This window comes from Megalobrama amblycephala, linkage group LG2, assembly GCF_018812025.1.
Source record: "Megalobrama amblycephala isolate DHTTF-2021 linkage group LG2, ASM1881202v1, whole genome shotgun sequence".
Taxonomy (NCBI): Eukaryota; Metazoa; Chordata; class Actinopteri; order Cypriniformes; family Xenocyprididae; genus Megalobrama; species Megalobrama amblycephala.
The window spans coordinates 48,944,713-48,957,394 of record NC_063045.1 but is presented as its reverse complement, the minus strand read 5'-3'; the positions used below and the strand labels follow the sequence as shown (position 1 = coordinate 48,957,394).

Genomic DNA, 12,682 nt, shown 5'->3' with positions numbered 1-12,682 from the left:
GGTTTGACGTGATCCGAGCTAAGCGATCGTTAGATTTAATCATCATTGGCAGTGTGATTTATTGTAGGCCTAATGCTTTTTTCCTCAGTTGGTCAGAACAAAAGTGGCAGAAATATTACTTACTTCTTCAGATTATATTTTCCAGTGAAATTCTTATATTGGTCATACTTTCAAGACATAGAATCTGTCTTTTTTATAGACCTATAACTTGGTAAATAGGACAATGCATCAATGCTCTTGTTTTCTTCATAGAAAGATGGCAGTGACGCACAAAGAAAATAGGTTATAAAACTAGAAATTGTAATGCATAAGCACACAAAAAAATCCTGTGCACGTGAATAGTTTCTCAAGGGCACAATAAAGTTTCTTGTGTGCGTGCAAAAGACTGTTGTCAGAGTTATGTCTGTTTTGAGTTTGTTTTTGATCTGTTTTCATGCATTTTCCCTTTCTTCAGTTTCATAGTCAGTTTTCAAGTTTGTTAATTATTTCAGTTCTCTTTGTGTGCCTGCCTGTTTTTCTCCTTGGTTACTGATTAATTAGTGTCTTCAGTTCAGGTGTGTCTTGTTAATTTAGTCTCGTTAACGCCTCTGTTTACTGTGTATTTTGCTTTCAGTTTCGGTCTGTCCTTTGTTTAGCTGTGTTAATGTTACAGTGTGTTTGTAGTTGCTTTCCTGGTGATGTTCGCTGTTCCTTGTTCAGATTACTCCATTAAATGTTCTTGAAGATATCTCCTTTGTTGTGTGTTTGAATACTACAACCCAATCATGATATCTGTATGTTGTCATAAATAAAAAAAAATTTAAAAAATAATGGCGATACATCCATGAGAAATAAAGATACATTAACTATCCTTATCGTTACTGTCAGTGCTGTGCTTTGATTGGCTAGATGACACCGTCACAGTCAGTGATAGGCTGAAGAGACTGACACTTCTTTATTCAGTATATAATGCATCAGGGAAAGTCTGCAGCCTGGGCAAACCTCACTAAGATCTTACTGTAAGTATATCATATTCATTATTCATTCTTTTTCTTTTTTAATTATTATAGAAACTGTAAACCTACTTTTCTGCCTGGACAGGATGAAAAAAGCATTTGAACATGATTCAAGAGGTCACTGGAAACAGGAATATTTCCTTCCTACCTGCTGGATTCTCTGGTATACCTCACATGAGATACTATTATATATTCCTGTTTATTGCCTACTTTATTTCTTTTCTAGGAAACTCCTGCCTCATGTTTATTATCATTACAGACAAAAATCTTCACACTCCTAAATATATCGCTGTCTTTAATTTATCACTGACAGACATTTGTGAGAGTACCGCTGTGATCCCTCAGCTACTGGATGCATTTTTGTTTGGGAATCATCTGATCTCGTATGGATTGTGCATATCCAGTATGTTATTTGTTTCAGTACAGTCACTGACTCTCACTATTTTGTCTCTTGACAGATTAGTAGCTATTTGTTTACCACTGATGTATCATGTGACTGTGACCCATAGATCAATGCTTGTTATGATTGGTGCTTCAGGGACACTGGCACTGATGCAAACAATCACTGCAGCAGTTTTCATGACTAGACTTTCTTTCTGCAGAGCTAGTGTCATAATCATTCGTTTCTGTAATCGCGGGTCTGTTTTCTTAAGCTATGTCATCATGAGTGTTCTGTTTCAGGTGATCATCATGTTTCCAGTATTTTGTATTATCTTTTCATATACATGTATAGCTGTGACATTGTTCAGAATCACAACCCCACAAGACCGTCAAGGAGCCACAAAAACATGTGCTGCTCATTTAATATTAGTGGCTGTATTTTATATACCCATCTGCCTAACATATGTCTTTCAGGTCTTTGTAAGCATGAACTCTACAGTAATTATTCTTTCTCTGATCTTTGTGCTTTCTCCAATGCTTAACTCTATAATCAACACATTTATAACAAAGGAGTTTATGGCATTTGTGAAAAGGCTTATCAAAAAAAGAATCATGTTTTCATCTAGAATACCAACTGTGTTCCAGTTAAAGTAAGAGCAGCTGTGTAGTTTTTTTGTTTTGTTTATTTGTATAGAATTCATCTCATCAGAATAATTATCATAAAAGTGAACAATGTATATTACAGAATGTCATAGAATTACTAAATGTGAATCAGTGTTTGTTTTGTTACTTGAAGCATAAATTGTAAGTGCAACATCTTTAATATTGTGCCAGTTTGATTTTCTAAATATAAAAATCTTCCCATATTCATTTGTATTGTAATGTTTACACACACTGTACTGTATTTATTCATTAAAACTGTTTATGGAGGCTGGTCTATAAAGACAAGGGTTATTCCATGAATCGTGGTGCCAAGCAATACTGACAAATACACTGAAATCATTATTTTGATATTCTGTTAATGAGTGCATATCTAAAAACAGTTCTTTATCGCAGGTAACACAACATTCCAGACAACAGGCGACTTGAGCTCCACGCAGTCAAACTCCTCTGCAAATGTGACCTTTGTTCGTCCTGCAACATTTTTCATCAATGGCTTTTCTAATATTCCACATGCAAAATACTACTATGTGTTCTTGTCTTTGGTGTATGTTGTGACTGTTTTAGGGAATTCATTTATCATGTGTACCATTTATTTGGCCCGCAGACTTCACACAGCCAAATACATTGTGGTTTTCCATCTGGCCCTTTCTGATCTGTGTGGAAGCTCGGCCTTGATTCCAAAAGTCATTGACACGTATCTATTTGAGCACCAGGAGATTTCATATGAAGCATGTTTGGCATATATGTTTTTTGTTTTTCATTTCATGAATCTGCAGTCTTTGACACTACTTGCCTTGGCTTATGACAGACTGATTGCTATTTGTTTTCCTCTACGGTATCATGCCATTGTAACCAAAACAGCCATGTTTCTGATCATAGGTGTTATGTGGACCCTTTCTGTGACTTTTATTGCTTTACTGGTGAGTTTGATAACAAGACTCTCTTTTTGTAGCTCAACTGTAGTCAATAGTTATTTTTGTGATCACGGCCCTCTCTATAGACTATCTTGTAATGATAATGTCATAAATTTGATCATGGCAAATATTTGCTTTGGTCTCCTGGTATGCATGCCACTGATATTAATAATAATCTCATATTTCTGCATTGCTCTGGCTTTGCTTAAGATTGCTCATGGTGCCGAACGGAATAAAGCCATGAAAACCTGCACCTCACATCTCATGTTGGTGGCAATCAGTTATGTCCCACTTTTAGGTACTAATATTGCAGCTTTAGCAACATTCATCCATCCAAATGCAAGGATAATTAACAATTCCTTAACTCAGACTATACCACCCATGCTGAATCCCATCATATACACTCTAAAGTCAGAGGAGGTCATGCTGTCCATAAAAGAACTGTACAAACGAAGCAAGGTGAATATACTGGAGAAATAAAGGTTAAATCCAAAGAGTGATAAATACAGTTTGCTGTTAGTTGATTTTGTTAATTTGCATTAATGCATCTGTACTTGTGTGTTGACTATCAATATCTGGTTAGATATATTGTATGATGAAAGCATTCAACATATATTTAATTGACCAGAATTGACTGAACTGTGTGTAAAAATATTCTCACAGCCTTCTCATATGTGATAAAAATAAATTACTCAAAATATTTATGAAGTCACAGAATTTAAAATTTATGTTGTAAACAGGCCACAAATGAAATAAATTAACTTCAATTTGTTTTGTTGAAAATGATTGAAATGTTTGTTTGTAGTGCAACAAAGGTTTCTATGCCATGCATGCAGATTTGATTTTTTTTTTCATACTATGGACGTCAATGTGGATTCACAACTGTTTGGTTACCCATATTCCCCATATATATATATCTTTATTTGTGTTCAGCAGCACAAAGAAATTCATACAGGTTTGGAACAACTTGAGGATGAGTAAATGATGACAGAGTTTTCATTTTTGGGTGAACTGTTCCTTTAAATTGTATACCAAAGCCATGTGACTTTCTTTTTTTATCCCTGTAACACAAAATGTCATATTAGCATAGATGGAAAAAAGGTATATAGGAATAAAAGTGAATAGGGTTCACTGGAAAAAAGAAAGTCAAAATGTTTGAAAGACATGAAGGTGAATAAATGATGACAGAATTTTCATTTCACATCTCCATGCAAAAGGGTATAAATATTATAAATTGTTGTTTACATGTTCCCATGTAGGCCAAATATGAAATGTAGTCCTATATAGAAAATGGCTCTGACAGCAGTATCTATAGTATGAAAAGTAAAATATAAAGGGACTTCCACAGCAGCTATATATATATATATATATATATATATATATATATATATATATATAAGGATATTTAATGGGACTAATTAGGAAATCACAGTTAGAAAAAAAAAATACTTTATATTTTACATATATTTAAGACTAAAATCATTTTAACAGATTTTATTAGTTTTACAACAACTAACAAAATTAGTTTTCTACATCTGACCTTTTTTTAGGGTGCCATCATTTATAATTGACATTGTCCCATTAGGGTAAATTATTTTTGGCAAATTGTCTGAAATTTCACACACATTCAAATGCATTTTCACTATCTGAAAAGCAGTTAAATGGTCTTAGTGTTTGTTTCAAAAAACATTAAAAAGCTTTAATAACATTCCATTTCATCTTGTGCTACTAAATTCCATTTTTAACTCACATGTGAAAATGTCAAAAACTTCACAAATTCAGATGCGACTTCACTGCCTGAAAAATGGAACCATGTCTTAGTGTTTCAAAAACAACAACAACAAAAACATTAAAACAATCTTTTACGTTGTTTATTTCTTGAAAGTTCAAATCAATGATTGTAGCACAAGTTTAAATCATCAAGACTCTTCTTTTTCAGTGTAGCCCACACTTTCCACATGTAACTCAATTTTGACCTGTTCAGTCATTTTTGGAGCATCCCTGCTTGTCAGTGAAGTGAGGCCAATAGGCAGTGGCATCTTTCCTGACCTTTGGTTGTAGTGTGGATCACATCTTCCAAACTGGCATAGGATAATGTACCAAAATATCTGACTTCAGCAACAATCTATGACTTATAATCTTCATCTCTGCCACCACCCTCACTGCTTCTATCTTCCCTTACTATGGCCTTATTTTCTGATGCACTGCAGTCACTATCATCAATACTTTCAGGAAAAGGTAGTTTTTCCTTTCTGTCTTCTATAAACTTACTAACATCAACCTAAAACACATGCAAACATACTATTATACTGCCTGCCAGTAATGAACAATAGTGCAGCTAAAAAATCTATACTCTAAAAGGACTTTGTCATTTAAGCATAAACACATACAATTTTTGGTATGTGAGTTATTGAATGTACAAAATGTGCATTAATAATGACCTATAACTTTAGAAAACACATTTGGATGTACAATTGTATATTTTTTAATCGAATTTATATGTATTTCCTAGTCTAAAATGAACTCACAATGGAGCCTTGACAGCATGTGACCTCCTTCACTTCCCTGTTGCCAAAAATGTCAAGCACATGGCACATAGATTTTAATTTTATTGGCTGAAGGGGATGTAATATGATAATAATAAAATGTAATTTTTTGGTTGAATATTATTATTGTATTTTAAATGTGATTTATAAATGATGATACACAATAGAGCATTAAAATGAACGAAGAGGTGCAGGTTGATAAAAAAAAAAAAATAAATAAATAAAAAAAAACCTGCCCTGATTCTAGTCTGCCCACTAGCGGCATAACAAACAGTTGTCCATGAATGATGGATTCAGCTTAATGGTGATTTACTGAGGGAAGTTATGTTTCGCCAATGATGTGGCAACTACATTTTATAATACATATGTTTTTAATGCATATTTTGTTAATTGCTTGTATACAGGGTTCCTACGCAGTTTGGAAAAGTATAGAAAAGTATATAATTTGATTTGAGAAATTTCCAGGTCTGGAAAAGTATGGAAAAAGAAAGCAGAGTATGGAAAAATATTTGCACTTCCAGACTATTGCCCCATATTTAGTTTTCTATAATAGAAAATTAAGAATTTAATGAAAATAAATGTATCATACAAAAAGTGTGTTTTCATGACAGCTGTTTAAATATGACTAAATTCAGAATGCAGTTTTTTATTATGCAAAAATGCAGGTTATAAGCGTTTTGGGTTTCTTCTCACAATATTCTTAGCACTGTATTACAGAGCCTCTAAAAGAACCTTTGCAAAAAAAAAAAAAAAAAAAAAAATATATATATATATACAGTCCCCTCCAAAAGTATTGGAACAGTGAGGACTATTCCTTTATTTTTTCTGTAGACTGAAAACATTTGGGTTTGACATCAAACAATTTATATGAGACAAAAGATCAACATTTCAGCTTTTATTTCCAGGTATTTACATCTGGATCTGATACACAACTTAGAAGATATAACCTTTTGTTTGAACCCACCCATTTCTCATGTGACCAAAAGTATTGGAACATGTGACTGACAGGTGTGTTTTGTTGCCCTGGTGTGTCCTATTACATTGATTATTCAAACAATAAATAGCACTAAATGTCTGCACTCAGTTTCAGATTTGGGTTTTGCCTGTGCAGACTGCATTTATAGTTAGACGTGTAACCAACATGAAAACCAGAGAGCTGTCTATGGGTGAAAAACAAGCAATTGTGAAGCTGAGAGAAGATGGAAAATCAATCAGAGCCATTGCACAAACATTGACCATAGCAAGTACAACCATTTGGAATGTCCTGAAGACGAAAGAAACCACTGGTGTACTAAGTAACAGACCTCGAATGGGTAGACCAAGAAAAACATCAGCTGTTGACGACAGAAACATTGTGAGAGCTGTAAAGAAAGACCCTAAAACAACTGTTAGTGACATCAGCAACAACCTCAAGAGGGCAGGAGTGAAGGTATCACAGTCTACTGTCTGCAGAAGACTTCATGAACAAAAGTACAGAGGCTACACCAGAAGATGCAAACCTCTCATTAGCAAGAAGAATAAGAAGGCCAGGCTGGAATTTGCCAAAAACTACAGAGACAAGCCTCAAACATTCTGGGGCAAAGTTTTATGGACTGATGAGACAAAGATTAACCTCTACCAAAGTGATGGAAAGGCTAAAGTTTGGAGAAAAAAAGGATCTGCTCATGACCCCAAACATACAAGCTCATCTGTGAAACACGGTGGAGGTAATGTCATGGCTTGGGCTTGCATGGCTTCTTCTGGGACGGGCTTATTGATCTTCATTGATGATGTAACACATGATGGCAGCAGCAAAATGAACTCTGAAGTGTACAGAAACATTTTGTCTGCCAATTTACAGAAAAATGCAACCAAACTGATTGGGAGATCCTTCATCATGCAGCAAGATAATGACCCAAAACACAGTGCCAAAGCAACAAAGGAGTTCATCAGGGGCAAAAAGTGGAAGGTTTTAGACTGGCCAAGTCAATCTCCAGACTTAAACCCTATAGAGCATGCATTTTACCTGCTAAAAAAGAGACTGAAGGGAGTAACCCCCAAAACAAACAACAACTGAAAGAGGCTGCAGTGGAAGCCTGGAAAAGCATTACAAAAGAAGAATGCAAAAGTTTGGTGATGTCAATGGGTCATAGGCTTGATGCAGTTATTGCAAGCAAAGGATTTTCAACTAAATATGAAGTCTTATTCACTTTAATCTATTTTAAGTTAATCTGTTCCAATACTTTTGGTCACATGAGAAATGGGTGGGTTCAAACAAAAGGTTATATCTTCTAAGTTGTGTATCAGATCCAGATGTAAATACCGAATACAGATGGAAATAAAAGCTGAAATGTTGATCTTTTGTCTCATATAAATTGTTTGATGTCAAACCCAAATGTTTTCAGTCTACAGAAAAAATAAAGGAATAGTCCTCACTGTTCCAATACTTTTGGAGGGGACTGTATATATATATATATATATATATATATATATATATATATATATATATATATATATATATATATATATATATATATATATATAAACTTTCGTTTGCGCATGAGAAACCATTAAATTTAGCATAGAACAATGCATACTGAGCCACCTATTGTGCCATCAGCCCATTTCGCAGTGTGATTTCTTGGTTGCCACAGAGTAAACATTAAAGCAGACCTAAGGCCTTGAAATATGACATACTGCCCTACAAAAGGCAACTTTTGAACACTTTTTTTTACTGTATCAGTCTTTTTTATAGACCTATAACTTGGAAAATAGAGCTGTATTGTGCCATCAGCCCATTTCGTGTCATGGTTTCTCTGCCACCACAGAGGATGCGTTAAATTGGACATTATAGGCCTTGATGTTAGAGGTAGGCCGCTGCCTTAAGCAAATAGATCTCTATTAATTCATGTGCATCCATGCTCTTGTTTTATGCATAGTAAGATGGCAGTGATGCACAAAGAAAATAGGTTGTAAAACTAGAAATTGTAATGCGTAATGCGTAAGCACACAAAAAATTCCTGTTGTGTGCATGCAAAAGTCTGAATGTTGTCATCAATGAAAAAAAAAACCTTGAGAAAATAAAATTATTTACAGATGACTGTGTTATATAACAAATATAAAGCTGAAAACAAAGCTGTGTGTACCATTTATGTTAAATATGGTCTGAAAATCTATAGAATTATTAGGAAATTTGAGTCTGGAAACCCTATGTATGGAGAAAAACAGTGAATGGCGTAATCCATTTAGTCATCATTTACTCATTTTGTCATTTCAATAACAACGGAAGCATTGTTAGGCTTGTCAAGATCCAAAAAAAAAAAAAAAAAAAGAAAATTCCAAGACTTACATATTCATTTGTTCATTTGTAGCAAGAAATGTCCTTTTATAGTTATAGGCTACATCAGTGTTTACATTTATAGCATTTATCATGAAAAAAATAATGGCAATACATCAATGAGAAATAAAGATACATTAAATATCCTTATCATTACTGTCAGTGCTGAGCTTTGATTGGCTAGATGACAGTTCTAGAGGTGTGGCATTGGTGGAGAGTGTCACAGTCAGTGATAGGCTGAAGAGACTGACACTTCTTTATTCAGTATATAATGCATCAGGGAAAGTCTGCAGCCTGGGCAAACCTCACTAAGATCTTACTGTAAGTATATCATATTCATTATTCATTTTTTTTCTTTTTTAATTATTATAGAAACTGTAAACCTACTTTTCTGCCTGGACAGGATGAAAAAAGCATTTGAACATGATTCAAGAGGTCACTGGAAACAGGAATATTTCCTTCCTACCTGCTGGATTCTCTGGTATACCTCACATGAGATACTATTATATATTCCTGTTTATTGCCTACTTTATTTCTTTTCTAGGAAACTCCTGCCTCATGTTTATTATCATTACAGACAAAAATCTTCACACTCCTAAATATATCGCTGTCTTTAATTTATCACTGACAGACATTTGTGAGAGTACCGCTGTGATCCCTCAGCTACTGGATGCATTTTTGTTTGGGAATCATCTGATCTCGTATGGATTGTGCATATCCAGTATGTTATTTGTTTCAGTACAGTCACTGACTCTCACTATTTTGTCTCTTGACAGATTAGTAGCTATTTGTTTACCACTGATGTATCATGTGACTGTGACCCATAGATCAATGCTTGTTATGATTGGTGCTTCAGGGACACTGGCACTGATGCAAACAATCACTGCAGCAGTTTTCATGACTAGACTTTCTTTCTGCAGAGCTAGTGTCATAATCATTCGTTTCTGTAATCGCGGGTCTGTTTTCTTAAGCTATGTCATCATGAGTGTTCTGTTTCAGGTGATCATCATGTTTCCAGTATTTTGTATTATCTTTTCATATACATGTATAGCTGTAACATTGTTCAGAATCACAACCCCACAAGACTGTCAAGGAGCCACAAAAACATGTGCTGCTCATTTAACATTAGTGGCTGTATTTTATGTGCCCATCTACCTAACATATGTCTTTCAGGTCTTTGTAAGCATCAACGCTACAATAATTATTCTTTCTCTGATCACTGCGCTTTCTCCAATGCTTAACTCTATAATCAACACATTTATGACAGAGGAGTTTATGGCATTTGTGAAAAGGCTTGTCAAAAAAAGAATCATGTTTTCATCTAAAATACCAACTGTGTTCCAGTTATAGTAAGAGCAGCTGTGTAGTTTTTTTGTTTTGTTTATTTTTGTCTCATCAGTACATTTTAAATAATTATCATAAAAGTGAACAATGTATATTACAGAATGTTATAGAATTACTAAATGTGAATCAGTGTTTGTTTTGTTACTTGAAGCATAAATTGTAAGTGCAACATCTTTAATATTGTGCCAGTTTGATTTTCTAAATATACAATTTCTTCCCGTATTCATTTGTATTGTAATGTTTACACACACTGTACTGTATTTATTCATTAAAACTGTTTATGGAGGCTGGTCTATAAAGACAAGGGTTATTCCATGAATCGTGGTGCCAAGCAACAATGACAAATACACTGAAATCATTATTTTGATATTCTGTTAATGAGTGCATATCTAAAAACAGTTCTTTATCGCAGGTAACACAACATTCCAGACAACAGGCGACTTGAGCTCCACGCAGTCAAACTCCTCTGCAAATGTGACCTTTGTTCGTCCTGCAACATTTTTCATCAGTGGCTTTTCTAATATGCCACATGCAAAATACTACTATGTGTTCTTGTCTTTGGTGTATGTTGTGACTGTTTTAGGGAATTCATTTATCATGTATATCATTTATTTGGCCCGCAGACTTCACACAGCCAAATACATTGCTGTTTTCCATCTGGCCCTTTCTGATCTGTGTGGAAGCTCGGCTTTGATCCCAAAAATCATAGACATGTTTTTATTTGACCACCAGGAGATTTCATATGAAGCATGTTTGATGAATATGTTTTTTGTCTTTCATTTTATGAACGTGCAGTCTTTGACACTACTTGCCTTGGCTTATGACAGACTGGTTGCTATTTGTTTTCCTCTAAAATACCATGCAGTTATTACCAAAACATCCATGTCACTCACCATAGGCAGTATGTGGATTTTTTCCATGTCTTTTTTTGCTGTACTTGTGGGTTTAGTCAACAGACTCTCTTTTTGTAGATCTACTGTGGTCAGTAGTTATTTCTGTGACCATGGCCCTGTCATCAGCCTTTCCTGTAATAGTAATTTCATAAATTATCTCTTGGCATATATTAGCTTTGGTCTCCTGATTTGCATGCCGGTGATGTTGATAACCATCTCATATTTTTGCATTGCTGCAGCATTGCTTAAGATCGCCCATGGTGCTGATCGCATAAAAGCCATGAAAACCTGCACCTCACATCTCATGTTAGTAGCAATTTTTTATCTCCCAATTTTAAGTGTAAATGTTAAATCCATCTCAACGTCTATTGATCAAAACTCCCGGATATTTAACAATTCCCTGACACAAATAATACCACCTATGTTGAATCCCATCATATACACTCTAAAGACAGAGGAAGTCATGCAATCCATAAAAGAAATGTACAACCGACGCAAGGTGAACACTATTTTGGAAAGAAATGTGAAACAGAGAAAATAAATACAGATGCTTGTCCTTTCACATTTTGTCCATCGGATTTTCATTTGTCTAATGATTGAAAGAAACCTGATACTGTTTGTTACATAAATAAATATTCGACAAGCTGTATAGTTTCTCTGTCATTTAACAAATGATCAGCATTGGCTGGCTTGATGTTTAGATATTAAATAGATGTTTCATGTGTGATTAGAATTTAATGTCACAGTGCTCAAATAAAAATATTTGATCAGAATTTGTTGTAGCATCCAATGGCACCACCAATGATTTTTCACTCCAAAATCTTTAGTTGGATGTGTAATTCAGGCCGTTGCATCACAGTCTAAATTAAAATAACGTTTTCTAGCAAAAACAAAGAAGAATAAGGCATAACATATTAAAAGTGTAAATATATATTTTAATAAACAGCCTGACAAAATATGTCAGATGAAAAGAACTATCAATTCAATCCTCAGGTGGCAGAGTAGAGAAGAGAGGAAAAATATTTGTTGAGTCTAGTAGTAGTCTAACCATTCAGTGAACACCAGCATACAACCGAATAAATGTTGTTATGCAGCACGTAATTGGTCACACAAATAGTCACAGGGAAGGTAAAATAATGCTTACGAAATAGATTACTTAATAAAAGTAAAAAGCAGGAAAACAGCAGTGGTGTCTGTGTAGGACTCAGTGCATTTCATACATAATGCACTGTAATATTTGTTTATATGTATGAAGTGTGTGAAACACGTGGTAATGTTACAATGTTCTCAAAGAACCTCTCTACATTAAGTTTATTATCTAGTGGTCCCCAGTTATTATTTCAGAGAAATACTGTACTGCAAAAGTACCCTGCACTGGCTAGTTAGTTTTAAGTTGGTAGCGTACAGAATGCTAGCGTTTCCTGATTTCTGTTTTCCTATAACATAATCAGACAGTGGCATTGTTTACAACTTTAAATGTCTTAAATCAAATAACAGATAGATGTTAAAGGTTTACTTCGTCCAAAAATTAATATTGTGTCCAATTTTACTCACCATGTTACAAGTTTTCTTCGATTGCACACTATGTCCAACTGCCTTGAGCACGCACACGGCATCCTCTGCGTGAGCT

The 12,682-nt window shown here is 34.5% G+C and overlaps 2 protein-coding genes across 2 annotated transcripts; both read left to right on the top strand.

Moving 5' to 3' along the window:
• On the top strand, positions 1–3,867 carry LOC125261116 (olfactory receptor 1468-like). The gene is made up of 3 exons (XM_048179710.1): positions 1–998; positions 1,081–1,158; positions 2,433–3,867. Exons 2-3 carry the CDS (start codon positions 1,101–1,103, stop codon positions 3,431–3,433), a joined length of 1,059 nt encoding a protein of 352 aa, XP_048035667.1. The 5' UTR covers positions 1–998; positions 1,081–1,100; the 3' UTR covers positions 3,434–3,867.
• A 5,150-nt stretch (positions 3,868–9,017) lies between these two features.
• or42a9 (odorant receptor, family 42, subfamily A, member 9) lies at positions 9,018–11,715 on the top strand. The gene is made up of 3 exons (XM_048179698.1): positions 9,018–9,136; positions 9,219–9,296; positions 10,572–11,715. The coding sequence occupies exons 2-3, from the start codon at positions 9,239–9,241 to the stop codon at positions 11,591–11,593; spliced, it is 1,080 nt and encodes a 359-aa protein (XP_048035655.1). The 5' UTR covers positions 9,018–9,136; positions 9,219–9,238; the 3' UTR covers positions 11,594–11,715.
• Positions 11,716–12,682: the final 967 nt, after the last annotated feature.

Excerpts from the sequence above, each read along its gene's own strand:
- or42a9 (XM_048179698.1), top strand. The coding sequence starts at position 9,239 with ATGATTCAAGAGGTCACTGGAAACAGGAATATTTCCTTCCTACCTGCT. Across the intron at positions 9,297-10,571 it reads CCTACCTGCTGGATTCTCTG|GTAACACAACATTCCAGACA; the intron begins GTATACCTCACA and ends TCTTTATCGCAG.
- LOC125261116 (XM_048179710.1), top strand. The coding sequence starts at position 1,101 with ATGATTCAAGAGGTCACTGGAAACAGGAATATTTCCTTCCTACCTGCT. Across the intron at positions 1,159-2,432 it reads CCTACCTGCTGGATTCTCTG|GTAACACAACATTCCAGACA; the intron begins GTATACCTCACA and ends TCTTTATCGCAG.